Source organism: Marmota monax, unplaced genomic scaffold (genome assembly GCF_021218885.2).
Source record: "Marmota monax isolate L192 unplaced genomic scaffold, Marmota_monax_Labrador192_F-V1.1 WCK01_AAM20220418_F8-fsc00132, whole genome shotgun sequence".
NCBI classification, from domain to species: Eukaryota; Metazoa; Chordata; class Mammalia; order Rodentia; family Sciuridae; genus Marmota; species Marmota monax.
Genome location: NW_026695199.1, coordinates 4,773,878 through 4,801,757, shown reverse-complemented (window position 1 = coordinate 4,801,757; position 27,880 = coordinate 4,773,878). Strand labels below are relative to the sequence as shown.

Sequence of the window (27,880 nt, the reverse complement as noted above, 5' to 3'; positions counted from 1 at the left end):
TAACATTTTAATAACATAGAAATTTTATTTATATATAACAAGTCCAAACGTCACAAATAATAATGAGACATTTGTGCAGATAGCTTACTAAAAACTAGTGATTTCTAGGCCTATTTTTCCTTCTTGCCTTTGGTGAGTTTTCTGAAAAACTCTAGCAAAATAATTGGCTTTCACATCTCTTTAACATCAAGTATTTGAAACAGGTTGTACTACCTTCTTGTCTGTATATGAAAAGCACTGTCAAATATGGAGGAGAGTGTTTTGTCGATTGATGGTGAAATGGGGCATAGTACTCAAACCTCAAAATCCTCAAAGGGAAAATGAAAAATAAGGCCAGGGTGGAAAGGGAGTAAATGGTGTGGGTAAGACAAGTTAGAGCACGGTGGAGTGAAAGGGAATAGATTTCTGTGCTGTGATGTTTATTAAAAAGTTTATTAACTTCTTGATTGAATAATGAGACTTGTGGCAGATAAGGGAATATTCACATCATTGGCAGATGTTTGTTACTACTGTCCTTACTTCATGGTACATCAGTTAGGTTAAAAACAAACAAACAAACAAAAAAACAACAACAACAACATGAGGATGAAGTTAATGTAACTGTGTTCTATTTGGCAATTAAAAGAGAAATAGAGATAAAAATTATTTTTGAAAAATTAGTTTGATGGCAGTTTTTTATGGTTTCAAAACATATAGAACAATCCAAAACTGAATTCTATTAAGAATGTTTGGCATTAAGAGTGAGCTTTAAAGTGAGGGAATCAGAATGGATGTTTGAATCATAGATTAAGGAATAAATAAGAGGAAATAACCCATAGAAAAGGAAAGGAAAATCTAGATTTTGTTTTCCACTCTACATTTAGTGCATAGAAAAAATACCTGGAGAATAGATAATATTACAGTATTTTGTTATTGCTGAACCAAGTCCAGTTAGAAACTTCTTCCTAAAAAGAAAAACTAGGGAATGGGGAAATTATTACATCCTGCTAGTGAAGACAACTAGTGCAGCCAATCTATTGCAAAGATTAAAGTCTAGATCAGAGATTTTTTTCTCAATAACAGACAATAGTTGCAGAAGCCCATATGTGTTAGGCCACATTATCTTAGTGTTAGCAAAGATAACAAAGCAAATAGACACATGATTGGTTTATTTTACTTCCTTCTTAACACCAGTATTAGCTGGAATTAATTCAAAATATCCCTAAAATCACAGGATTAACTCCCTCAAAATATGTTTATAAAGCACATGAACACAAGTTTTGTACGCTGATTTGATTTATAGCATACACTGTAAATATATAGAAGCAAATATTTCCAGAAGTAGAGGCAATCACTTATAGATTTGAAATATAGATTTGATTCTATATCACTCTTCTGCTGGGATTAAAAAGGAGTGTAGTTACAGGCTGAAGGAATGTTTCCAACTATTCCAGACTGAGAGCATATATTTGCAAAACTACAACCCACTGATATCTGTATTATGCCTCAGGGGGTCTGAAATGCATTTGAAGTTCCAACTCCTGAACATGAAAGGGAACAGCCCAGAGCACTCTAAGGAGCTTCAGTTTGGGAACGGTGGCTTTGGATTTAATTTGGCACATGCTGATATGAACTTCAGGTAGAAGTTCTTGCTGCAAATGGATAGAGGCATAGCTACATGCATGGAAGAACCAGAGTTGAAATATAAATGTTCCCAGGAAACGTCTATCAAAGAGTTGAAGCACATAGCCATAGTGTGGGATAGTAGGTAGGAGGGATACTGGGTCAGGAGGGCAGAGTGAGACTCAGACTAATCTTCCTTGGACAGCAGACTAGAAAATTTTCAGCAGCATTTATAACCTTATCTTGGGTGCTATTAGGGTATCCAAATCTATTTGGATAAGATGAAAGTGACCAGAGCATGGCCATGTGTGATTTGTAGAAATTGAAAAGGGTCTGCTAAGAGAAGAGGACTCTCCACAGGAAGCAGGTCCTGGCCCTCACAGTAGTCTCTCAGAGACAAGCTCAAGTCCCCAGGGAAGACCTTAGAGAGAATAAGGTAAGTCTTTGCCTTTTTGAGACCTGGACATGAAATAAGGTATAGAAAAAATATTTTCACTAGATCTGGAACATGAACTGCGTGTTATAGAAATAGAGAAAGATGAGCTATGACTCCAAGAATAGTTTGACACCGAGTAAATAGTGGAACACAGTGTCCTGGGTAAATAATTCAGCAAAGGAAACCAGCAGAGGCAGAAAATATAGTGTTAGTTTGAAAAAACAGCATTTCTTAGACCACAGTAAGAGGGAAATCAACTTAACTAAGTCATAAGATATAGGAGACTGAAGAGGGTAAATACTGTCTTATCTGGTCTAATCTAGGAAAAGGCAGCATTGGCCTACAAAAAAGGGAATGATGGGCCTTGGCTTTAGGGATTTAGGAATCTCAGAGACAGTGGAACAAACTGAAGCCTGATTAACGATGCTGAAAAATCCAAAGTTTTAAAATCAAGGTCTTTCCTTCCTATAATCATTTGATTGTTCAGCCAAGTCATAACTGCCCCATTTCTAAAAACTGTAGGTCATCTCTTCTTTCTTCAAGTTACAGTTCAGCACTTTAAATCTCTATGCAAAATCGAAGTGTAGTTCCAGACATTTCTTTTTTATAAAGGGCATCAAATTTCTCATTTTGGGCCACTGTGAAGTAATTTTTCCAGTCACCTGTAATCCCTAAAAATAAAAAAAAAACAAGGAAACATATGAAAGATAAAAATATATCCATTATGAAGGAAAACCTAACATACACCAAAAGAACAATTAGAAGCCATAAGGAAAGTCTTGCTTGTGTATGAAAACTTTAAAATGTCATTTACTAAAAAAGTTGGAAATTTCCTCTCATTTGTAAATGTGGCTTATAACTAAACACACAATCTAAATTTTAAAAGGTTAGAAGGACTAATTTTTGTATATAAATTCATGGAAGCGCAATTTTTTTTCCTGAGAGAGATTCTTTTATTTTTTCTGACAGTTCTGGGTCATGGGATTATCACTGAATCCTCTGGATCAATACTCAGGACTTATTATATTTCCTGAGTTACTTTGGGAAAATGTACAAAGAACAATAATTAGCCCAAAGAACCATGAAACAGAATGTGGATGTATAGTTTTCTAGCATTCATAAATAAAAATATAATGATACCTGGAAGACACTTGTTTTCCCTAAAATTCACCAGGTTTGCACTTGATTTTTCAAGTTGGGTAAGAATAGCACTATAAAAATCACACATATAACATCCCTGAACATCTTTTTTACAATAAAATTTGGAGGACATAAATGAACATTTAAGCTCTGATACTTGGATGATTATAAAAATTCATTTTTAAAATGAATAAACTGTTAATGTGCTGCTAATAGTCTAGGAGGAAAATACATTTTCCATTTTATGAAATACTGAATTATGAACTATGTTAATTCATGATACCTTAATAAAACTTGCAGGTATTCTCAATGAAAAATATACTCCTAAACAAGGTTGTCTTTCTGGTTATTATAATTTATTTTATGTTTACCAAATGGTAATAGCTCTTTGTAATGCACATGAAGATTTACACAAACATATATGGGATAGTGCATCAGCAAGGATGTCATTAAAAACACAGAAGAACACAAATTTAAGAAATAAAAAGTTATACGTGAAGCATTCTGGTGATCTTCTGAAATGTGCATCAATTATATAATATACATAAACACTTTGTAACAATTTTTTAAATAACGTAAATGCTGGCCAAAGGCCAGATTTTTTTGTTGTTGTTAATTGGGACATAGGAATAGACATTGGACATCATCTGTCCCCTCCTTTATGCTGACTATTGTGCCACTAAATGAGGACATTAATTTTTCCCATAAAGACATTTTTCCAATCTGGGTGTGCAAGGTTCCTGTGTCCTATTTCACATTGATCCCTTTCCAGCATTCATTTGTATGATTCTTATATTCCATTGTTATATTTTTGAAGAAAATGTATTTGTCACTTATCCTTGAATGGCCTAAGTATGTGTTGCATGTAGGTATTCAGAAAGAGCATTTTGTATATGTGAATTATTGAGTAAATACAAGAATGAGTGAAGGAATGAACAGATGAATCTTGAACTATTTAGACCCATTTTATTTATTACTTCTTCATGTATTATGTTTATAAAATACCCTAAATGCTTGCATTTGATTTGCTACAATACTCCCACAAAAATCTTATTAGATAAGTGTTCATATTTTTCCCATTTTGTCAATAATGTAGACAGAACTTTGGCAGGTAAATTAATGTATTCAGTATCATAGATTTTGGCAAATGCATAGCCTGGATATACACTAGATCTATCTACCACAAATGTTTTTTTTTTTCTTTATCACCACCAGAGGAGATGCAAAAACTGACCTCATTATTAGAAAAGCATGTACTCTTCCTGTTGAACTGGAGAAGTTAAATAATCCAGATGAAAGGTTATTTCCTCTACATGTACATTTTAGTAGATGTCATAAGATGGCATCAATTTTTATCTGATTGGAAGTAACAAAAATCTCTTGGAAATTACATTGAGTGATCTATCACTGAGAATTTGCTTAAAAAACAGTTTTTAAATTTTCTTCTAGGGAGTGAAAAAATACATTATGTATCTTTTATATATTATATATTATATATTTTATACATATATTTATTTTTGCTCCAATTATAATGTAATGTTTATAAAGAAAAGTCTGCCTTTCTCTCTTTTACTAGAGGTAATTTTTAAGATGTTATATGCAGTATTTTGTGGGGAAAAAGCTTAATTTGAAAACATTAAGTATATTTTATGTTTTAATGTTATCAAAACCTCTTTAGAAAAGAATTCATTGAATAACTCATTTCAGATTGATGGTTTTCATTCATGTGTTCATGTGCAGAACACATTCATACAGTTATGCTTGCTTCCAAGAACATTAACTGAAATTCTTCTCCACCCACTCACACAAGAAAGTATTGAAATTATATGGTGATATAATTATTAGATGGATAAATTCTCAGATTTGAGATAATTTGTTAAGTGTGTTTTTATTAATAGTAACACATTTTACATGTTTCCTATTATAAATCACAATATACACAATTTTCTTTTTTCTTTTTGTAATTTATTTAGAGACAGGGTCTCATTGAGTTGCTTAGGGCCTCACTTTTGTTGAAGCAGGCTTTGAACTCGTGATCCTCTTGCCTCAGCCGCCCAAGCTGCTAGGATTACAAGCATGCACCCAGCCCACAATTTTCATGAATGTGGTAAAATTGTATTTTAACAGCAAATTTTATATTCTCCTATGTTAAATCTGGACTTTGTTTCTGTTTCCTGTAATTCAGATAGTATCTGTAAGACAGCAATTTCCCATAGGATTAAAAAAAAAAAAAAAAGGCCTTCCTTTTGGTGAACCTTCTTAGTGAAATAAATGACCACTATTTTCTAAATGATGTGGAGGCTGTAAAGAACAGAGTACGGTACTAAGTGAAATACTGAGGAGGAGAAAGGGGTCTATGCCAATTTAGACAAAGAATTAAAGAAGAATGAAGACATTGTATTTTCACCACAATTCTCCAAAACCACTTCTATGTAGCAGAACAGTAAATAACGGGGAAAATACTCCTCAGACATTTATTGTATTCTACAAACAGCTTTATACACATTACCTCATTTAATAATGTTGATGCAAATTGAGCACCTTTTGGTGCTAGGTATTATTAGAGTCCTATTTTTTACAGGTGAATAATCAAACCCTAAACAAGTTAATAATGCAGGAGAGATCACAGAGCTAATCCTCCAGAAGAAAGTAAAACAGGAAGTTAAAATGAGAAAAGTGTTTACCTTTGCGCATGAAAGGAGATTTGCTGTGATCCATTACTGCAGTGGGCAGGTGTGTGTAATTCACCAGAGGATTGTCCTTCATCGATTCAAATGAGGTGTGATGGATGATCTTATCCAAGACCTCATCATTCAGGTTCTTCTCTAGAAATCTAGTAATCTTCTTGATTTCCTCCTTTGGATTCTATCAGTGGGTAAAATACACATCTAAGGAAATGATGGGAGTATAAATGACTATCATAATGTAAAAAAAACACAAATTTATAATTTTCTTATGGGTTGACCCCAAATGTTGAAGGAAATTTATAATTAGTTGGGTTCATTCTCCATAATTTTTTAAAGTAATTAAAATTATTGAAGATTTGAAATTTGCCTTGAAAACTAACAGAACATGTTTGGGCATAAAATATATTTTAAAAAAAATAGAAGACTCCAGGGATCAGTGGTAGTGTGTTTGCCTAGCATGCTTGAGGCATGGGCTCAATCCAAGCACATCAAAAAAGGATGAAAACAGACAAGATTATAAGGTGCAAAGATATCAAGAACTAAATTACTCATTAACTATTAAAAATAAAATGAACAAAATATGAAAAGTGGGTCATTCTCAGTTGCTAATGATGAAAACTCACCTTTGTAATTTCATTAAAAGCAAATAAACCTCCATGGATATATCTAGAAGATTTGGGGGAACTCAAGCTGAAGTTGAGAAAAATGAGTTACAATTTACCAAAATGCATTGCCTATTCCTGTGTTGGACAGTGACATAAATATTCATGGGGAAAGTGAGCCTGGACGTGATCGCAAACAATTCAAAAAGAAAAACAACTGAGTCAATGGACAGTATACAGAGGATGATCATGAGTATGAAATCTGGGGAAATTTAGGAGACAATTTCAAAAGGAAAAGATGCTCAAAGAAATACAGTGGTTAAGGAAGGAGAGGAGTGAATATACGTCATTGATTTCTCAATTAGAAAATTGTTAATGACTCTATCAAGATTCAGATAAGCAGACATGGAGGATAAGAAAGCAGTGATACCATTTTGGACTTGAGACTAGTTTCAAAAATAAAGATTAATCATTTTGCCCTAGGACAGGGCAAAGATATTATCCATTATAAATATCCACCACTTTTACCTCTTTCATATCTTCATAGTACAAGAAAAGTATCGGATGTTCTTCCTTTTTCTTCCACCAGCTCTTAACGTGATTAAACCAAGAACCATAGGCCACTAAAACCAGAGAAAAACCATAACATTCATCAAATCATTTTTTTTTCTGAACAATAAGTTAAATTGTAAAGACATTTTGTGGAATTTAGTAATCATGGGAATTGAAAATATAAGATCAATTTTAAGAGGTAAAATTAGCCATTTATGGATGTGCAAGCAAATTTTCTTTAAATATGAAACACAACGGAAACATTTCAGATAAAAATACAATGACTGCCAATAAATTATACTCAGTCTCACATGGAAGGAAACTATTCTCATACAAATGTTTTTTTTTTATCAAGTATCTATTACAAATGCAGGTGTAACAGAGCTAACCAATGATTTGAGCACGTTAAGCAATGTCTATTGTGAGCACAGACTGAGAACAGATTCCTAGCAACTGAGAAAGGATTCTAAAACACTTTCATTATGCTAGTGTTCGATATCAGGTCAGTTGACTAATTTTCTAAAATGGAATTTGAATGTATTTGTGCTGAGTTTGAAATACTTATTTTAAAAAAAAATAAGTTTTGAAATGAAAATCCGTAACAGTAATGGCTAACAGTACTGTTTAAAATTATATATATATATATATATATATATATATGTGTGTGTGTGTGTGTGTGTGTGTGTGTGTGTGTGTGTGTGTGTGTCTGTGTGCGCGCGCGTGAATTTTAAGCTAAAGATCACTTAACCATTTCCAGTCATGAATTTCTCCAGATATTCTTCCCATGTTCCAGGAAGAGGGTGTAAATTATTCATTAAGTCAAAATGGTAAAATGATACTGCAACATCCTTGGCATTTCGAGCAACATAAATCATCTGCAGGAGAGAGGAAAAAGAAAATAAAATGAAAGTTATTCACAAAAGAAAAAAAACAAAAAAACACTCATAGATAATTAAAATGGCAGAGTGCTTTTTCTCCTAGAAACTGTGAACCATAATGCTTCTTCGTCAACACTTCAAATATAGAATTAATTTAAGTGATTTTTCTGGTAGAGCAATGTTTTTTATGAGATAAGAAGCAGAAAGTTCTGAGTGCTTTGGAAAAAGCCTTGTCAGTTTCTGGCTCCTTTGACTCTGGGATCCATGAATAAACAGCGACATCTTCAGGGAGAACAGAGAATAACAAGCAAATTGAAAATAAGAAAATTGTGAGGCTTTGGTGACCTTATTTCTACCACTTAAGCATCTGGAAGCATACAACAGGTTGAAAAAGATAAAGGTTAAGGAGGAAATATAAAACAAGGACAGGCATTAAAATGAGTTTTTAAGGGCATTCAGTTCAAAAACTGGAAGACACAGATCCACTCGCCCCTGCTTTTCTCCTCTAAGGATCACTAAAGCCCTAAAAACTTAACACAGTGATATAGGAACTCTGGAACTGAATAACCTGAGGAAACTAATATAGTAAGCTCCCTCTGGATTTTCTTTTTATCTCCTGTATGCTCTTGAACTAGACAACAAGGAGCTTTGTGACCTGGAACCTTTAGCAAGCATAAACCAAATAAAACAAAACCTAATTTCTAGACAAAAGATCAGAAAATAAGAAGCCCAAAAAGACACAGCAGAAAATCCCAAACTCTGTTCTATACTTGGGCCCATCTACATGACCTGATGCCCTTGGCTTTCCCAGCTTCTGATCCACAGTTGGGGCCCCCATGGGTAGTTCCATGTACCACAGCAGCAAAGCTCTGTTTCTGCATACCCTCCACCAGGTGGCACAAGGAGACCCAGACATCAAGGCTCTGTCCTCCTTTAGTAGTTCAGTCAGTACTAGCCAGTGGTCCTAGGAGGTATCTTATGCCTCTGCATAAGGCATGAGCAGGGACAAAGCAAGATCACCAACAACCCCAGAATGTCAACACAACGAGAAAAACATTGCACAGACTTACGAAAATAAACTCCTATAGGAACAAAGTCCCCAAAATACAGTAAAAATCTATATGGTAAACCTCAACAGGGTGAATAACTACTAAAACTAATCCTAAAAACATAGTCAAAATATCCAGGATATAAATAGAAATAATCTGTCTTTCTAAATACTAGGAAAATCACAATTTAAATGTAGAAAGACAATAGACACCAATACTGAGATGAGTTGAATTCTGAGTTATCTAAACAGGATTCTAAATCAACTTCATAAAGATGTTATAGCACTCAATTAAATTTTTTCTTTAAACAAATGAAAACATAGATAGGAAAGATGTGCTATACATGGAAAGTTTTATATACATGGAAATAATAGGCCTAAAATCTACCATAACTGAAATAAAAACAGCTTACTGGGTGGACTTAATAATACAGTAGCCATAATAGAGGATACAATTAGCAAACCTGAAGATACATCAATAGAAGTAACTTGATGTAAACAACACAGAGAAAAATGACTGAAGAGAAATGAACAGAATCTTAGGGATCTGTGAAACCATAATGAAAGATTTCTCAGTCATATATTCAGAACTCCAGAATAATAGGAGAAAGAAAAAAAACTGAAAAAAATGTTTTGGAGAATTAATGACTAAAACCTTCCAAATTGTTATGGTTTGTATATGAGGTGTCCCCCAAAAGCTTCTGTGTTAATACAAAAAAAAAAAAATCCAGAGGTAAAATGATTGGATTGTGAGAGCTGAAATTAATCAGTCCATCCTACTTTGAGTGGACTAATGAGGTGGTAACTGTAGGCAGGTGGGGCATGGCTGGAAGAGATGGGTCACTGGGGGCATGCACTGGAAGGGTTCAACTTTCCTGTGGTTCCTTCCTCTCTCTTTCTCTGTTTCTTGGTCACCGTGAATAGAGCAGTGCTCTTCCACCATGTCCTTCCTCCGTGATGTTCTACTTCTCCTTGGGCCCAAGAGCAATGGAGTCAGTCCACCATGGAACATCCTTTGAAACCCATGAGCCCAAAATATCTCTTCTACCTCTAAGTTGCTCTTTTCAGGTATTTTGGTCACAACAACAAAGTGTCACAGCTAACACTCATGTATATTAAAACAAATAAATCTATAGATCCAAGAAGCCAAATTAACTCCAAAAAGGAGAAACCAAATAAAGTCAGACCAAGACAACTTTGTTAATAAATTCTAAATATAAGGGCAAATAAAAACCTTAAAACCAGCCAGAGAGATACTACATTGCCTTTTAAGGATCATTAATGTGAATGGAAATGAATATCTCATTCAAAATCATGAAGGTCAAAAAGATGTTGCATGATACTTTACAAGTACAGAAAGCAAAATATTGTCATCTGTATGCAGTTAAAACTCTACTTCCAGCAGGAAAGGAAATAAGACATTATCAGATAAGGGATATGAAAAAAAAAAGCTGTTACTTGCAGACCTATCTTAAGGAAGGGCTAATGGAAGCTCTGAAGAGAAAGAAAATAACCACAGAAGAATGGAATCTTCAGAAAGAAAAAAAGAGCAAGAAAATGGGTTAAAGGGAAGTAAACAGAATGTCTTTGACTTGGCAAGTTTTTTCTTCATATTTTATAATTGAAGCAAAGGTTAAAAGAACATCTGTTGAGGCAATTTATTCATGTCCGGGAAAATAGTTCAGACCATTATGTTTAACACATGGAGGGGGTATAGGAAATAAAATTGAAGTAAGAAAATGTTCACAACAATAGTCTATGATAAGTTATGTATGTTTATATGTTTATAGTAACATCTAGAGCAGTCACTGAGAAAACCATATCTAAAAACAAAACACAAAAATAAAAGAACAAAAAACTCAAAAACATTAAAAGCAAGTGAAAATGACCCTCTTAAAAAACGTTCTGGTAAAGTGAGAATGGAAAAATGCAGAAACAAAGATATGACAACAAAAAAAAAACAAAGAAAAAACATGACAGATTTCAGTTTTAAAATGTCAATTTTTTTCAAGGTAAATGGTATAAGTATATGAATTTAAAGACAGACTGGCAGAAAGAAAAATTAGGAGTGTCTGTGTGATTATTAGATAAGGTAAAATTCAGGAGAAAAAATTACTAGGGACAAGAAAGGACATTGCATAACGACAAAAGAATGAACCCACTGGGGAGATCATGCAATCCTAATGCCCAAGCACAAAAAATATAACTTCAGAACACACAGAGCAAAACCTAGTAAAGCCGAAATCAGCAATAGACAAGCCAAAATTTATAATTGGGGGCATTTATACTCTACCCTCACCAACTGACCAAACCACCAACTTGTAGAAAACAAGCAAAGACAAAGAATTGAATAATATTATCAAGCAATGGGTCTAACCAAAATTTATAGAATGTTTCAACCAAAAAAGAAAAATGCACATTCTTCTCAAATGCCCATGGAACAAAATAGACAGAGATAAAATATAAGATATTTTAAAAACTAAAAATTATATAATGTATGGTCTTTGATGAAAATGGAATCAAACTAGAAAGCAATAACCAAATTGCAACATGAAAATTTTTAAACACTTGGAAATTAAAGAACACACCTTCAAATAAATAAATAAATCCTACAGTTAAAAATGGAATAAAAACATTCATAGTACTGAATGAAAATCAAAGTACAACATATCAAAATTTGTGAGATGTAACCAAAGCAATTCTGAGAGGAAATTACTGCACTAAATTCTAACTCTAGAAATAGAAGAAAGGCACCAAATCAATAATCCACATGTTTACGTGAATAAATTAGAAAAGGAAGGGTAATTAAATACAAACAAGCAGGAGAGCAATAATAAAGATAAAAGAACAAATCCATGAAAATAAAAGTAGAAATACAATGGAAACAAAAATCTATTTTTAAAAATAAAATTGATAACCCTCTAGCAAGAACAACAAAGATAAAAGAGAGAAGATCCAAACAACTAAGATAAAGAACAAAACAGTGGGTAATATAACAAATCCAAAAATCACTATAAGAATAATATAAGTATATATTATATGAATAATTTTCATTAATAAGTTCAACAACTTGGAAAATTTCTCACAGATAACAAACTAGCAAACTAGCAGGTAAGATAAAATAGATAACCTGAACAGCATTATAGTTATTGAAGAATTTAATTTGGAATTTAAAACTTACTGCAAAGCAAACATGAAGTCACAAATAAATGTTCACTGAAGAATTTTACCATACAATTAAGAATCAGCACTCTTAGGTTAAGTTTTTGTAGAAGGCCACATTATCCAGGGACTGCAGAGGAATGAAAGTAGTAGCACGGTCCTTAGGTGAGGATTCTGTTGCTACTAAAGTTTAGATAACTTAAACATGGAAGCTTACACTAATTTTTAAAAATTGAAACAATTCTTCTATAGCTCAGTGCTCATGGTCACAAGTCAATTAAACATGTGGCCATTATCTTACTATGTGCATGGTAAAGAGACAGGGTCACATTTTAAAATCAGCTTCCAGTATAGCATCTACCTTGCAGTTGTTCTCCCAGAAAGACTTAGGAAGAAGGTCAGTTGGTAGATGTGTCTTCACAAGACGAGGTGATGGATTCTTCTCTAAGTGTTCTATACCTGGGGAATTTTAGTTTGGCATTTAGAAATATTAGAGTCTCCAAGGAGCCTGTATTTTCTCATCTTCCCAACCAATATTTCAAGACGTTTTGAGCAGCATATCATGTAATTAAATGCTGTGCCAATTACAGGCATTTCTCTGTATTTCAAGGGAGAGTGTTGTGTAATAGTTGAGTGTTCAATTTGAGACTATCCTTCCTGTGTTGAAATACTACTACTTATTCATTTTGAGATATTTCAAAAATATTTGAGTCTCCATGCTTCATTTCCCCTTTCTCCAAATCAGGGGATAGAAATGCCCACTTTAGTAATTTGAAGTTTTATCCTCTCTCCTCTTTCAGCTCTTTATTCCAATAAATTTTAAGGTATTATGCATCCTTCCTTTGTTTTTCACAATATTATTTATATCCAATATAACATTTAAATTAACTTCTAATCCTACATAATATTTTCACCTTCTGCATAGGAAGGTCTACCCACATAAAATTGCATCTGATTACACACTGAAAACAATAATTGTTTCTGTTTTATGCAATGATTGCTTTATTGTGGGGGGAAGGAGATGCTGGGAATTGAACTCAGGAGCACTGGATCACTGAGCCACATCACCAGCCCAATTTTGTATTTTATTTAGAGACAGGGTCTCACTGAATTGCTTAGGTGTCTTGCTTTTGCTGAGGCTGCCTTTAAACTCTCAATCCTCCTGCCTCAGCCTCTTGTGCCACTGGGATTATAGGTATGTGACCCTGCACCAGGCTGCAATAATTTCTTATATATGTTAAAAGTCTCTCGGTTGCCATTATGGCACTCTCTTCACATGTTCTATATGATACATATTTAAGTTTGTTTACTTTCTTAGTTACTTTTGCCATACCTCCTACCCATCCTCACTCACCCCCAAACACACTCAATACAATGAATATTCCAGAAGAACAGGAAAGTAACTCATATTCTTCACCCAGGGATGTCCAGTAGAGCAGAGTGGACAGCACATGATTAGCATTAAGAAGAACCTTCTTATGTCAATAAAAATAGGATTGGCAGAAGCAAGATGTCCAGTTAAATTTTAATTTTATATTAAAAAATAGATCTTGTTAGCATAAATATCTCCCATACAACAATGGTTACTTTTCTGAATTTTCAATTTAATTGAGTTTCTTGTATGTTATCTGAAAACATTAATTAGAGATGAATAAAATTCCACTAGGGATTTTATTATACTTCTAATGTGGCTGCAGTCACTTTACCAATCACAGAGAAATGGGAAATTGTAATTTTCCATAATTCACTCTTCCCAAATGTCCATGAAATGAACTTGCTTCTGTTATTTTTATGAAGTCTTCCCATATCTGTTTTTCCAGGTCTCTCCCTCAGCTTCCCTGTAGTATTTCTTTCCCTTCTCTATCTTACAATCATTTTGCCATATGAGTATCTTTAAATGAGCCCTTTATATCCACAAATATGCATGCTAAGAAGACACAAAGACATCACAATAATCCCCATTCAGGCTCCAGAGTAAGTCTGAAAGCCAGAGTCTATCCTCATCTCCTAGCTGAACAACTATTCCCTCTCTGGCAGCCCTACCCAGCATTCCTCAAATCCTAACCCTGCTTCATACCAATGATCCTTGACTCTTTGTCTCAGATTATTTTGGATCAATCACTTTTTCATTTCACACTTTCCTTTGGCTGAGCAATATTCCATTGTGTATGATGTACCACATTTTCTTTACCCATTCATCTGTTGAATGGCACCTAGTTTGGTTCCATAGCTTAGCTATTGTAAATGGAGCTGCAGTGAACATAGATGTGGCCAATCACTATAGTATGCTGATTTTAAGTCCTTTGAGTATATGCTGAAGAGTGGGATAAATGGGTCAAACGATGGTTCCATTCCAAATTCCACATTTTCTGAGGAATCTGGATTTGAAGTCTTACCTCATTGTGGAACTTGCCTCAACATAATCCTTCAGTTTCCAGCCTTATCAGTTTGCCCTTAGCCTACAACCACAGTAAGGACTGATATCCTTTCAGTTGATCCCTGCCTGCCTATGGAAGTTATTAGTCCAGCCTGTCTGCTGAGGGATACATCCTCCAATGGGAGAGGGTTTGGATTCTGCTCTTGCCATTAACAGGAAGATTTACCACCATCCGTCTTCTTATCTCTGGTTTCCAGAAGCACTCAAGAGACAAACTTCCCTTCAGCTACCCTTCAATCATGCCTATAGGACTCCATGCTCTTTCCCTCCCTCCTACGTAAATGACACTTTCTTTTCCGTGTCTTTTGGCAACTCCTATTCACCTACCAAGCCTCCACATCTGGGTGGTTTCCACAGAGTTCTGTTCTTCTCATGTTTTCCTGCTATTTTTCCTTGGGCAATATCATGACTTTCCATGCTAGTTATGCTGTGGCCCTAATGCATATATTTCAACATGTTCCAAATACTATGATTTTAATTCATTATTTAAATTTTTCAGTGCCATCTCAAACCTACAATTTCAAAGCTGATTATTAATTGTCTTACACCCAGATGTATTTCTGTCCAAATATTTTCCATAGTAGTAAATGGTTCCATAGTCCACTTGATTGATTTTAATAAAACTATGGGAATCACCCTTAATTATTACATTTCCCTTATATTTCTTATACAGTTCATCAATACAATAGATACAACATGTATCTTGTTTGTAATCTTCAATTCCATCTCTCTCAGAAGTCAGTGGAATAATTACATTTTAAATAACAAAGATAACACAGCTTTATATCTCTTCCTTGCTTAAAATTCTTCTTTTGCACTGTTTAGAATAAAATTAAAGAGACCACGTTAAGAATCACAAGCCTCACATAATTTTTTTTTAAATTTTTTATTGTTGGCTGTTCAAAACATTACATAGTTCTTGATATATCATATTTCACAATTTGATTCAAGTGGGTTATGAGCTCCCATTTTTACCCCATATACAGATTGCAGAATCACATCAGTTACACATCCATTGATTTACATATTGCCATACTAGTGTCTGTTGTGTTCTGCTGCCTTTCCTATCCTCTACTATCCCCCCTCCCCTCCCCTCCCCTCTTCTCTCTCTGCCCCCTCTAATGACATTCGTTTGTCCCCCTTATATTATTTTTCCCCTTCCCCTCAATTCCTCTTGTATGTACTTTTGTATAACTCTGAGGCTCTCCTTCCATTTCCATGCATTTTCCCTTCTCTCTCCCTTTCCCTCCCACCTCTCATCCCTGTTTAATGTTAATCTTCTTCTCATGCTCTTCGACCCTACTCTGTTCTTAGTTACTCTCCTTATATCAAAGAGGACATTTGGCATTTGTTTTTTAGGGATTGGCTAGCTTCACTTAGCATAATCTGCTCTAATGCCATCCATTTCCCTGTAAATTCTATGATTTTGTCATTTTTTAATGCAGAGTAATACTCCATTGTGTATAAATGCCACATTTTTTTATCCATTCATCCATTGAAGGGCATCTAGGTTGGTTCCACAGTCTAGCTATTGTGAATTGTGCTGCTATGAACATCGATGTAGCAGTGTCCCTGTAGCATGCTCTTTATAGGTCTTTAGGGAATAGACCGAGAAGGGGAATAGCTGGGTCAAATGGTGGCTCCATTCCCAGCTTTCCAAGAAATCTCCATACTGCTTTCCAAATTGGCTGCACCAATTTGCAGTCCCACCAGCAATGTACAAGTGTACCCTTTTCCCCACATCCTCGCCAGCACTTGTTGTTGTTTGACTTCATAATGGCTGCCAATCTAACTGGAGTGAGGTGGTATCTTAGGGTGGTTTTGATTTGCATTTCTCTGACTGCTAGAGATGGTGAGCATTTTTTCATGTACTTGTTGATTGATTGTATGTCCTCCTCTGAGAAGTGTCTGTTCAGGTCCTTGGCCCATTTGTTGATTGGGTTGTTTGTTCTCTTATTGTCTAATTTTTTGAGTTCTTTGTATACTCTGGATATTAGGGCTCTATCTGAAGTGTGAGGAGTAAAGATTTGTTCCCAGGATGTAGGCTCTCTATTTACCTCTCTTATTGTATCTTTTGCTGAGAAAAAACTTTTTAGTTTGAGTAAGTCCCATTTGTTGATTCTAGTTATTAACTTTTGTGCTATGGGTGTCCTATTGAGGAATTTGGAGCCCGACCCCACCGACTGTAGATCGTAGCCAACTTTTTCTTCTATCAGACGGCGTGTCTCTGATTTGATATCAAGCTCCTTGATCCATTTTGAATTAACTTTTGTGCATGGCGAGAGAAAGGGATTCAGTTTCATTTTGTTGCATATGGATTTCCAGTTTTCCCAGCACCATTTGTTGAAGGTGCTATCCTTCCTCCATTGCATGCTTTTAGCCCCTTTATCAAATATAAGATAGTTGTAGTTTTGTGGATTGGTTTCTGTGTCCTCTATTCTGTACCATTGGTCCACCCGCCTGTTTTGGTACCAGTACCATGCTGTTTTTGTTACTATTGCTCTGTAGTATAGTTTGAAGTCTGGTATCGCTATACCGCCTGATTCACACTTCCTGCTTAGCATTGTTTTTGCTATTCTGGGTCTTTTATTTTTCCATATGAATTTCATGATTGCTTTCTCTATTTCTACAAGAAATGCCGTTGGGATTTTGATTGGCATTGCATTAAACCTATAGAGAACTTTTGGTAATATCGCCATTTTGATGATGTTAGTTCTGCCTATCCATGAACAGGGTATATTTTTCCATCTTCTAAGATCTTCTTCTATTTCTCTCTTTAGGGTTCTGTAGTTTTCGTTGTATAAGTCTTTCACCTCTTTTGTTAGGTTGATTCCCAAGTATTTTATTTTTTTTGAAGATATTGTGAATAGAGTGGTTGTCCTCATTTCCATTTCAGAGGATTTGTCGCTGATATACAGGAATGCCTTTGATTTATGCGTGTTGATTTTATATCCTGCCACTTTGCTGAATTCATTTATTAGCTCTAATAGTTTCTTTGTAGAGCCTTTTGGGTCTGCTAGGTATAGAATCATGTCATCTGCAAATAGTGATAATTTAACTTCTTCTTTTCCTATTTTGATGCCTTTAATTTCTTTCGTCTGTCTAATTGCTCTGGCCAGTGTTTCGAGAACTATGTTGAACAGAAGTGGTGAGAGAGGGCATCCCTGACTTGTTCCAGATTTTAGAGGGAATGCCTTCAATTTTTCTCCATTCAGAATGATGCTAGCCTGAGGCTTAGCATAGATTGCTTTTACAATATTGAGGTATGTTCCTGTTATCCCTAGTTTTTCTAGAGTTTTGAACATAAAGGGATGCTGTACTTTGTCGAATGCTTTTTCCGCATCTATCGAGATGATCATATGGTTCTTATTTTTAAGTCTATTGATGTGGTGAATAACATTTATTGATTTCCGTATATTGAACCAGCCTTGCATCCCAGGGATGAATCCTACTTGATCATGGTGCACAATTTTTTTGATATGTTTTTGTATCCGAGTGGCCAGAATTTTATTGAGGATTTTTGCATCTAGGTTCATTAGAGATATTGGTCTGTAGTTTTCTTTCTTTGAAGTGTCTTTGTCTGGTTTAGGTATCAGGGTGATGTTGGCCTCGTAGAATGAATTTGGAAGTTCTCCCTCTTTTTCTATTTCCCGAAGTAGCTTGAAAAGTATTGGTATTAGTTCCTCTTTAAAGGTTTTGTAAAACTCTGCTGTATACCCATCTGGTCCTGGGCTTTTCTTAGTTGGTAGTCTTTTGATGGTTTCTTCTATTTCCTCAATTGATATTGGTCTGTTTAGGTTGTCTATATCCTCCTGACTCAATCTGGGCAGATCATATGACTTAAGAAATTTATCTATGCCTTCACTATCTTCTAATTTATTGGAGTATAAGGATTCAAAATAATTTTTGATTATCTTCTGTATTTCTGAAGTGTCTGTTGTGATATTGCCTCTTTCATCCCGTATGTTAGTAATTTGAGTTCTCTCTCTTCTTCTCTTCGCTAGCATGGCTAAGGGTCTGTCGATTTTGTTTATTTTTTCAAAGAACCAACTTTTAGTTTTGTCAATTTTTTCAATTGTTTCTTTTGTTTCAATTTCATTAATTTCAGCTCTGATTTTAATTATTTCTTGCCTTCTGCTTCTTTTGCTGTTGTTTTGCTCTTCTTTTTCTAGGATTTTGAGATGAAGTATGAGATAATTTATTTGTTGGTTTTTTTCTTTTTTTAAGGAATGAACTCCAAGCAATGAATTTTCCTCTTAGAACTGCTTTCAATGTGTCCCATAGATTCCGATGTGTTGTGTCTGTGTTTTCATTAATCTCTAAGAATTTTTTAATTTCCTCCTTGATGTCTTCTATAACCCATTGATCATTCAGTAACCTATTGTTCATTCTCCAAGTGATGTATTCTTTTTCCTTCCTTCTTTTATCGTTGATTTTCAGTTCCATTCCATTATGATCAGATAGGATGCATGGTATTATCTCTACTCCTTTATATTGTCTAAGAGTTACCCTGTGACATAATATATGATCTATTTTTGAGAAGGATCCATGTGCTGCTGAGAAAAAAGTGTAACTGCTTGATGTTGGGTGGTATATTCTATATATGTCAATTAAGTCTAGGTTATTAATTGTGTTATTGAGTTCTATAGTTTCCTTATTCAACTTTTGTTTGGAAGATCTGTCCAGTGGTGATAGAGGTGTGTTGAAGTCTCCCATGATTGTTGTATGGTGGTCTATTAGACTCTTGAACTTGAGAAGAGTTTGTTTGATGAACATAGCTGCACCATTGTTTGGGGCATATATATTTATGATTGTTATGTCTTGTTGGTGTATGGTTCCCTTGAGCAGTATGTAATGTCCCTCTTTATCCCTTTTGATGAACTTGGGCTTGAAATCTATTTTATTTGATATGAGTATGGATACTCCTGCTTGTTTCCGAAGTCCATATGAGTGATATGATTTTTCCCAACCTTTCACCTTCAGCCTATGTATGTCTTTTCCTATCAAATGCATCTCCTGTAGGCAGCATATTGTTGGGTCTTGTTTTGTGATCCATTCTACTAGCCTGTGTCTCTTGATTGGTGAGTTTAAGCCATTAACATTTAGGGTTATTATTGAGATATGGGTTGTTCTTCCAGCCATATTTGTTTATTTATGTTACTAAACATGGTTTGTTTTCCTCTTTGATTATTTTCCCCCCTTTAGTGTCCTACCTCGCACTGTTGGTTTTCATTGTTATTTTCCATTTACTCTTCCTGTAATGTTTTGCCAAGGATGTTTTGAAGAGATGGTTTTCTAGCTGCAAATTCTTTTAACTTTTGTTTATCGTGGAAGGTTTTAATTTCATCCTCCATCCTGAAGCTTAATTTCGCTGGAAACACAATTCTTGGTTGGAACCCATTTTCTTTCAGTGTTTGAAATATGTTATTCCAGGATCTTCTAGCTTTCAGAGTCTGTGTTGAAAGATCAGCTGTTATCCTGATTGGCTTACCCCTAAATGTGATCTGCTTCCTTTCTCTTGTAGCTTTTAAAATTCTCTCCTTATTCTGTATGTTGGGCATCTTCATTGTAATGTGTCTAGGTGTGGGTCTCTTATGATTTTGCACATTCGGCGTCCTGTAGGCTTCTAGGATTTGGGGTTCTGTCTCATTCTTCAAGTCTGGGAAGTTTTCTCTTATTATTTCATTGAATAGATTGCTCATTCCTTTGGTTTGAAACTCTGTCCCTTCCTGTATCCCAATGACTCTTAAATTTGGTCTCTTGATGTTATCCCATATTTCTTGGATGTTCTGCTCATGGTTTCTTAACAGTCTTGCTGAGCTGTCTATGTTCTTTTCAAGTTGAAATACTTTATCTTCATTGTCTGATGTTCTGTCTTCTAAGTGTTCTACTCTGCTGGTAGTATTCTCAATTGAGTTTTTAAGTTGGCTTATTGCTTCCTGCATTTCTAGGATTTCTGTTTGTTTTTTATAACCTCTATCTTCCTGTATAGTTGATCTTTTGCTTCTTGGATTTGTTTATGTAATTCATTGTTGAAGTGATCTTTCATTGTCTGATTTTGCTGTCTGATGTCTTCCTTGAGACTCCAGATCATCTGAAGCATGTATATCCTGAATTCTTTATCTGACATTCCATCTGCTGCAGCTATTACCTCTTCTAACGTTGAGTTGACCTGCAATGCTTGTGGTCCTTTCTTTCCTTGTCTCTTCATACTGTTCGCGTTCCTTTCTACTTGGTGAAACTGTTGTGCTATTGAATTTTCCCCCTATATATTTATATTGGTCTTGTATAGTTGCAAAGTCTCCCTCGCAGGCGCGGGCGGCGGCTCTGCCCCTCCTCCAATTGGGGCAATGTGCCTACCACGCCGGCAGGCCGCTGGGCCTGCTCTGCCGGTCGGTAGCAGGACCGCCGACCCTGCAGGCGCGGGCGGCGGCTCTGTCCCTCTGCGGGCCGCTAGGCTTGTTCTGTTGGTGGTCGTAGTTCTGCCTACTTTGCAGGTGCAGGCAGCGGCACTGCCCCTCTGCAGGCCTCTGGGGCTGTACTGCCAGTGGGTCGCAGGTCCGCCAACCTTGCAGGCGTGGGGCGGGGGGGCGGCTCTACCCTTCCTCAGGCCACTGGGCCTGTTCTGTCTCTCGGTTGCAGGTCTGGCCTGTTCTGATGGTGGTCACAGTTCCGTCTACCTTGCAGGCGCGGGGGGGAGGGGGCGGCTCTGCCTCTCAGCAGGCCGCTGTTCCTCTTCTGCCGGTGGGTCGCAGGCCCGCCTACCTTGCAGGAGTGATTGGAAGCTCTGTCCCGCCGCGGGCCACTGGGCCTTTTCTGTCGGTGGTCACAGTTCCACCTACCTGGCAGGCGCGGGGGGTGGGGGGCGGCTCTGCCCCTCAGCAGGCCACTGGGTCTGCTCTGTGCGTGGTCACAGTTCCGTCTACCTTGCCGGCGCAGGGGGAGGGGGCGGCTCTGCCTCTCAGCAGGCTGCTGCTCCTCTTCTGCCGGTGGGTCGCAGGCCCGCCTACCTTGCAGGAGTGATTGGAAGCTCTGTCCCGCCGCGGGCCACTGGGCCTTTTCTGTCGGTGGTCACAGTTCCCCTACCTGGCAGGCGCGGGGGGTGTGGGGCGGCTCTGCCCCTCAGCAGGCCGCTGGGCCTGCTCTGTGGGTGGTCACAGTTCCCTCTACTTTGCCGGCGCAGGGGGAGGGGGCGGCTCTGCCTCTCAGCAGGCCGCTGTTCCTCTTCTGCCGGTGGGTCGCAGGCCCGCCTACCTTGCAGGAGTGATTGGAAGCTCTGTCCCGCCGCGGGCCACTGGGCCTTTTCTGTCGGTGGTCACCGTTCCACCTACCTGGCAGGCGCGGGGGGTGGGGGGCGGCTCTGCCCCTCAGCAGGCCGCTGGGCCTGCTCTGTGCGTGGTCACAGTTCCCTCTACCTTGCCGGTGCAGGGGGAGGGGGTGAGCCTCACATAATTTATGCTTGCTTAATCTCTGCTTTACATGCCTATTTCCCCTCTTTCAGTGGTCATTATTTAGTCCGTGTACTACACCAGGGTGATTTCTACATCAAGGTGCTTATGCCAGCCTGGTGAGGTGGCATATTCCTGTATGGCATAGAAGGCTAATAAGGCAAAAAGATTGTGAGTTCAAAGCCAGCCTCAGCAAAATTAGGCATTAAGCAACTCAGTAAGACCCTGTCCCTAAATAATATACAAAATAGGGCTGGGGATGTAGTTTAGTGGTTGAGTGTCCCTGAGTTCAATCCCTTGTTACCTTCCACTCCAAAAAAAAAAAAAAAATAGACCCTTTTGCCTAATGCTTTGCCTTCTTGGAATGTGCTTTTTCCAACTGTGTGCATAGTTTTGAGTTTTAATTCCAGCAACTGCCCCTAACATCCAACCTAAAGGAAACTGTCCTATTCTTCTCTTTCCTGGCATCTGATACTTTATAAAAACTAATAATATTGAAATGTTATTAATGTATTCACAAAATTTCATTGTCAAAATACATTTATAAGCTTCCTGAGTATAAATATATAAGTTAATAATCATTTTGTAACTGACTAATAGCACAGTGAAGTTCTTAAGAAGTACTCAATAAATATTTGTGAAATGAAAAACAAATTTTATTAATGAATTCTGTTCTTAAAACAGAGTTGGTACTTCTTTGCTTATTTCTTAAATTACGAGAATGTCCCAAGTTTGAAATGATTGTTTCCTTGTGACAAATTCTGTACAATAAAATTCAATAAAGCATGAGAAATGCTATTCATATTATTAACCAAATTTTTAACTGCTTTGTACTATTGAACTCTTTCATCTTTTGTATCATACCTGGATATGCAATGGAGTAAGCAACAGTTCTTTATATGACTTGGTAATACTATTGCTTGCAAACTTTCATTTCATGCTGCCAAATCTATGAATTTCTTTGAGTGGCCATCACAAATATAATAATACACATCTATGTAAATAATACTACAAAATCACAATTACCAGGTGACAAATTTACCTGATATATTTAATCCAGGAACAGCCATTTCCAGCATGGGAACTTTAGTAGTAATAACATCTCGCTTACATTTTTCAACATCTCCACCATTTAGAACCATGTCCAAGATTTCACTAATCCAAGTGGTACCTGTAGGAAAAAAAAGGAATTATTTTTATAGTAAGCACCTAATTATAGTAGGAAAAGTGAAAGCCTGCCATCTTACTATAATCTATTAGAAACGTAAACCTGAGTTTCCATTTCTATACCACAATGTTCATTTTAATACACTGGAAAGAGATAGTGGCACTGAGGGGTAGGAATGTTAACTTCACTTAGGATGATATTTTACAGAGAAGTTGATTCCAGAAAATGAAAGTTGAAGTCAGACCTGCATCAGTCAGTCTGCAGAGCTCACCTGATTTGGGGTAAGTGGCTATCACAATGTCATCTGGCCTGCTGCAGAACTGTTCAATCCTTTCCCAGTTGTGTGCAAAAGCATAGATCATGGGGCAACCATGGACTGTCTTCAGATTTTTTCTCAGGACATCACTTTGGGAGATCATTTTTATAGCAGATTGTACAAATACTTAATAGACTTCCTACTGACAGTAAAATCATAGAGAAATAAAGAGATTAGAAATCAAAATCTGAGTGAAAAATATCATCCTTTACACAGTGCAATATAACAGAAAGCAAAATTGGCCTTTAACACATGGAGTCCACAAAGATCTAAAGGCAAAGGGCATTTTTGTAAGCATAAACATACAAATTGCAACAGAAGCAAATTGCTCAGTGACAGAGAACAAAGGTCTTTAACAGAAACTTTGGAAACAAATAGGAGTACACATCTTATTTTCAATTAAAATCATGTTTCACAGAAATAGGCTAAAAAATCAGGATTTACCCAAATCAAATCTTTCCTAATAATTATCAGTTTAGTTGTACCTTATTTTTCCTTAAAGGAAGTCTATTCTCATTCTTACCCTTTCTCTGTAGAAAATGCATGTGTTTTCTCTGTCTACTTCTAGGATTGTTTACCTTATACTGGTTTTGAGCAATCTAATTATGGTGTTTCTTGGCGTCATTGTGTGTGTGTGTGTGTGTGTGTGTGTGTTTACAAGCATACACTTCAGCTATACTGAGTTTGATGGAACTGTGAGCTATGGTTTTTATTAAAGTTGGATAATATTAGCCATTATTTCTAATTTTTATTTTTGTTTTGTAGTACTATTTTACATTTGTCAAATTAACTAACAACTATTATTCAAACTGCAGTCCATGTACAATCATAATGTGCTATTGGTCTCATCTGAGAGTTTGTTGTAAATATGGAATCTCATGTACCAATCTAGAATCAGATTTTTTAATTTTAGCATAATATTCAAATAATCATTTTCTCCTTAATATTTTAGAGAAAACTTTAAATCACCTTTAACTTAGTCTTCAGTGATATAGGGTGTATAAATGATTTATCACAACGAATTCAATGGCTTCTAGAAAATAAATTGCATTGATTTTGGTAACATGCAATTTTTTTTTTTTATTTTTTTTCCTTTGAACCAGGGTTTGAACTCAAGGGCACTAGACCAGCGAGCCACATTCCCAGTCCTATTTTGTATTTGATTTAGAGACAGGATCTCACTGAGTTGCCCAGTGCCTCATTTTTGCTGAGGCTGGCTTTGAACTCATGATCTTCCTGCCTCAGTCTCCAGAGCTGCTGGGATTATAGGCCTATGCCACCCTATTTGTTTTTTCCTAATTCTTACCCACTCTGAATATGCATCTTTCATACTGTAGATGAGGTAAAGAAACAGAGCTTTAGAGTATATTCCCAAAGACACAGAAAAGGAGTGGCAACCCAAGAATGGATTTTTACTGTACACTTAATCATTCTGCACACTGACTATGGGCCCAACCTAGAGTTAAAAGTTGTCTCAAGTCTCTCATTCAAATAGAGTGTTCACAACTTGTAAGGGCATTTTTCTTCAATGAAGAAATTCCTCTCTGACTAAAAGTTCAGGCTGTTTATGCTCAAAGACTGTTGCCAGAGAAGGTTGGAATGAGTAACAAAACACAGCAAGGGGGCCAATTCTGACACATACCAGTCACATCTGGGAAGTGGGTGTGGCCAAATCAGGAAGCTCCAGGGGATTAGACCTGAGTTAGCATCACTTATCCTAATCATTGGATGATGGTGAGTTCAGAATTGTAGGGGGAGGGCCACACAGAGGGGAGGGCTGGAAAACCTAAGATGATTAGTGTCATTGACCAGATGTGCAGGAAGAGGGTTGTCACTAAAAATTAAAAAATATATAGTTTTAAAAAACCTTTTAAACCCACAGAACAGTGACAGGCAATCTTTGTGGTGACAAATTATAGTCCCCATGACATATGAAATCTTTCTGTTCAAGTTGAGCCATAGGCTGGAAATTAAAATGTCTAAGATCAAATTAAGGAAGATGAATGGATTAAAAGGAAAAAAAAAACAATGCCCCTCTTAGGAGAAATGGAGTCATTTGCCATTAAAACTAAATGACTCTTAAGAAACCCAGAATAGCTAAAGCAATACTTAGCAAGAAAAGTGAAGCAGAAGGCATCACAATACCAGAACTTAAACTATACCATAGAGCTATAGTAACAAAAATGACTTGGTATTGGCACCAAAATAGACTTGTTGACCAATGTTACAGAATAGAGGACACAGAAACAAACACACATAAATACAGTTATCTCATACTAGACAGGAATACCAAAAACATTCACTAGAGAAAAGATAGCATGAATTTTAGCATGATGTTCAAATAATCATTTTGCCCTTAATATTTGAGAGGGCAGCATTCAACAAATGATGCTGGCAAAACTGAAAATCCATATACAGCAAAATGAAATTAAACCTCTATCTCTCACCCTGCTCAAAAATCAACTCAAAGTGGATCAAAGACTTAGACACTAGAATAAAGAGCCTGGGCCTAATAGAAGAAAAAAATAGACCCAAATCTTCACCAGGTTGGCCTGGGATCTGACTTCCTTAACAAGACTCCTAAAGTGTAAGAAGTAAAATCAAGAATTAATAAATGAGATGGATTCAAATTAAAAAGTTTTTTCTAAACAAAGCAAATAATTAATAATGTGAGGAGAGAGCCTATAGATTGTGAGGAAATCTTTACCACATGCACCTCTGATAAAGCATTAATCTCTAGGACATATAAAGAACTCAAAAAACTTAAAATAAAACAAACAACAAAAAAAGAACACAAATAACCCAATCAATAAATGGGCTAAGGAACTGAACAGACACTTCACAGAAGAAAATATACAATTGATCAGCAAATATATGAAAAAGTGTTCAACATCTCTAGCAATTACAGGAAATGCAAATCAAAACTATTCTAAAATTTCATCTCACTCATGTCAGAATGGCAATCATGAAGAATACAGGCAACAATAAATGTTGGTGAGGATGAGATGAAAAAGGTACACTCATACATTGCTAATGGGACTTCAAATTAGTGCAACCACTATGGAAAACAGTATGGAGATTCCTCAGAAAACTGGGAATGAACCATTTGATCCAGCTATCCCACACCTTGGTTTATACCCAAAGGACTTAAAATCAGCATAATATAGTGATGCAGCCACATCAATGTTTATAGCAGCTCAATTCACAACAACTAGACTATGGAACCAACCTATTGAGGTGTCCCTCAATAGATGAATGAATAAAGAAAATGTGGTATATACACGCAATGGAAAATTACTCAGCTTTAAAGAAGAGTGAAATCATGGCATTTGCAAGTAAATGGTTGGAGTTGGAGAATATCATGCTAAGCAAAGTAAGCCAATCCCATAAAACCAAAGGGCAAATATTTTCTCCAATATGCAGATGCTAATTCACAGTATGATGGGAGAACACTAGGGAAGAATAGCAGCACCTTAGATTGGGTAGAGGGAAATGATGGGAAGGGAGGGGAGGAAATGTGGGGATAGGAAAGATAGTATGAAAATGAAACAGACATTATTACTGTGTGCATATATGTGACTACAATACGATTCTGCAACATGTACACTCAGAAAAAATGAGAAATTACATGTCATCTATGTAAGATATATCAAAGTGCATACATGCATTCTACTGTCGTGTAGAACTAATTAAAATAATTGAAAAAAATTAAAGCTGAAATTAAAAAAAAACTAAATGACTCTTAATAAAAACACACATTCTTTAATTCATTCCACAGTAACAAAATTTGACTCTACCAGGTCCACATCCAGTTTCAGCTCCTGGAATAAATGTAGTAAACAACACAGTCTGTATTCTGGAATGTGCTTCAGAGTGATGTGTGTGTGTGTGTGTGAGTGAGTGTGTGTGTGTCTAGAAGACAGGGAAAGAAAAGAAAGATGAGGCCTTAAAGAGGATTTCTTTATCCTGAAGTGCCTTCATTTCTCAAGAGAAGATCCCCAGTCCTGGCAATGCTTCAAAAGCATTCCACTGAACCCAGAAAAATATGTGAACATTGAAAACTTGAAAGATTCTTCATGACATAAACAACAGAACTGAGTTTTCCATGGGGAAAAAAATTAGAATTATGCAAAAACAATCAAATTAGGAAATTGCTCAAAACATAAATTATTCTAACTAGCATAATGCTCAGTAGATATTGGACAAAATCTTTAAGAGATTAAAAAGAAAATTTTACCTTTCAATGTAGCCTCCTCTCCAGAAAGTAAACAAGTGTAAGGACAGAACCCAGCACTGCAGTCAAAAGTGATAGCATTCTCCGATTCCACCGGCAGTTACGTAGTGACCAGTTTGAACTGCACACACACACACACACACACACACACACACACACACATGCGCAGA

At 36.3% G+C, this 27,880-nt stretch overlaps 1 protein-coding gene across 3 annotated transcripts; it reads right to left on the bottom strand.

The window, feature by feature from the left end:
- On the bottom strand, positions 1–27,851 carry LOC124082234 (sulfotransferase 1B1). Of its 3 annotated transcripts, none has more exons than XM_046428712.2 (8): positions 27,714–27,851; positions 23,432–23,615; positions 23,035–23,163; positions 12,469–12,566; positions 7,768–7,894; positions 6,996–7,090; positions 5,863–6,043; positions 1–2,709 (listed from the first exon to the last, which is right to left on the bottom strand). In XM_046428712.2, exons 2-8 carry the CDS (start codon positions 23,577–23,579, stop codon positions 2,597–2,599), a joined length of 891 nt encoding a protein of 296 aa, XP_046284668.1. In that variant the 5' UTR covers positions 23,580–23,615; positions 27,714–27,851; the 3' UTR covers positions 1–2,596. The 3 variants fall into 3 exon arrangements, with proteins under 3 accessions (XP_046284668.1, XP_046284670.1, XP_046284671.1); XM_046428714.2 differs by having other exon boundaries at positions 23,432–23,618; positions 27,714–27,850; XM_046428715.2 differs by lacking the exon at positions 23,432–23,615 and having other exon boundaries at positions 27,714–27,838.
- Between the last annotated feature and the right edge of the window lie 29 nt (positions 27,852–27,880).

Coding starts and splice junctions, on each gene's coding strand:
- LOC124082234 (XM_046428712.2), bottom strand. CDS start 23,579: ATGATCTCCCAAAGTGATGTCCTGAGAAAAAATCTGAAGACAGTCCAT. Junction 12,567..23,034: donor TCCTGGATTAAATATATCAG/GTAAATTTGTCA, acceptor AAAATTCCCCAG/GTATAGAACACTTAGAGAAG. Junction 7,895..12,468: donor TCTGGGAGAACAACTGCAAG/GTAGATGCTATA, acceptor TCTCTCCTGCAG/ATGATTTATGTTGCTCGAAA.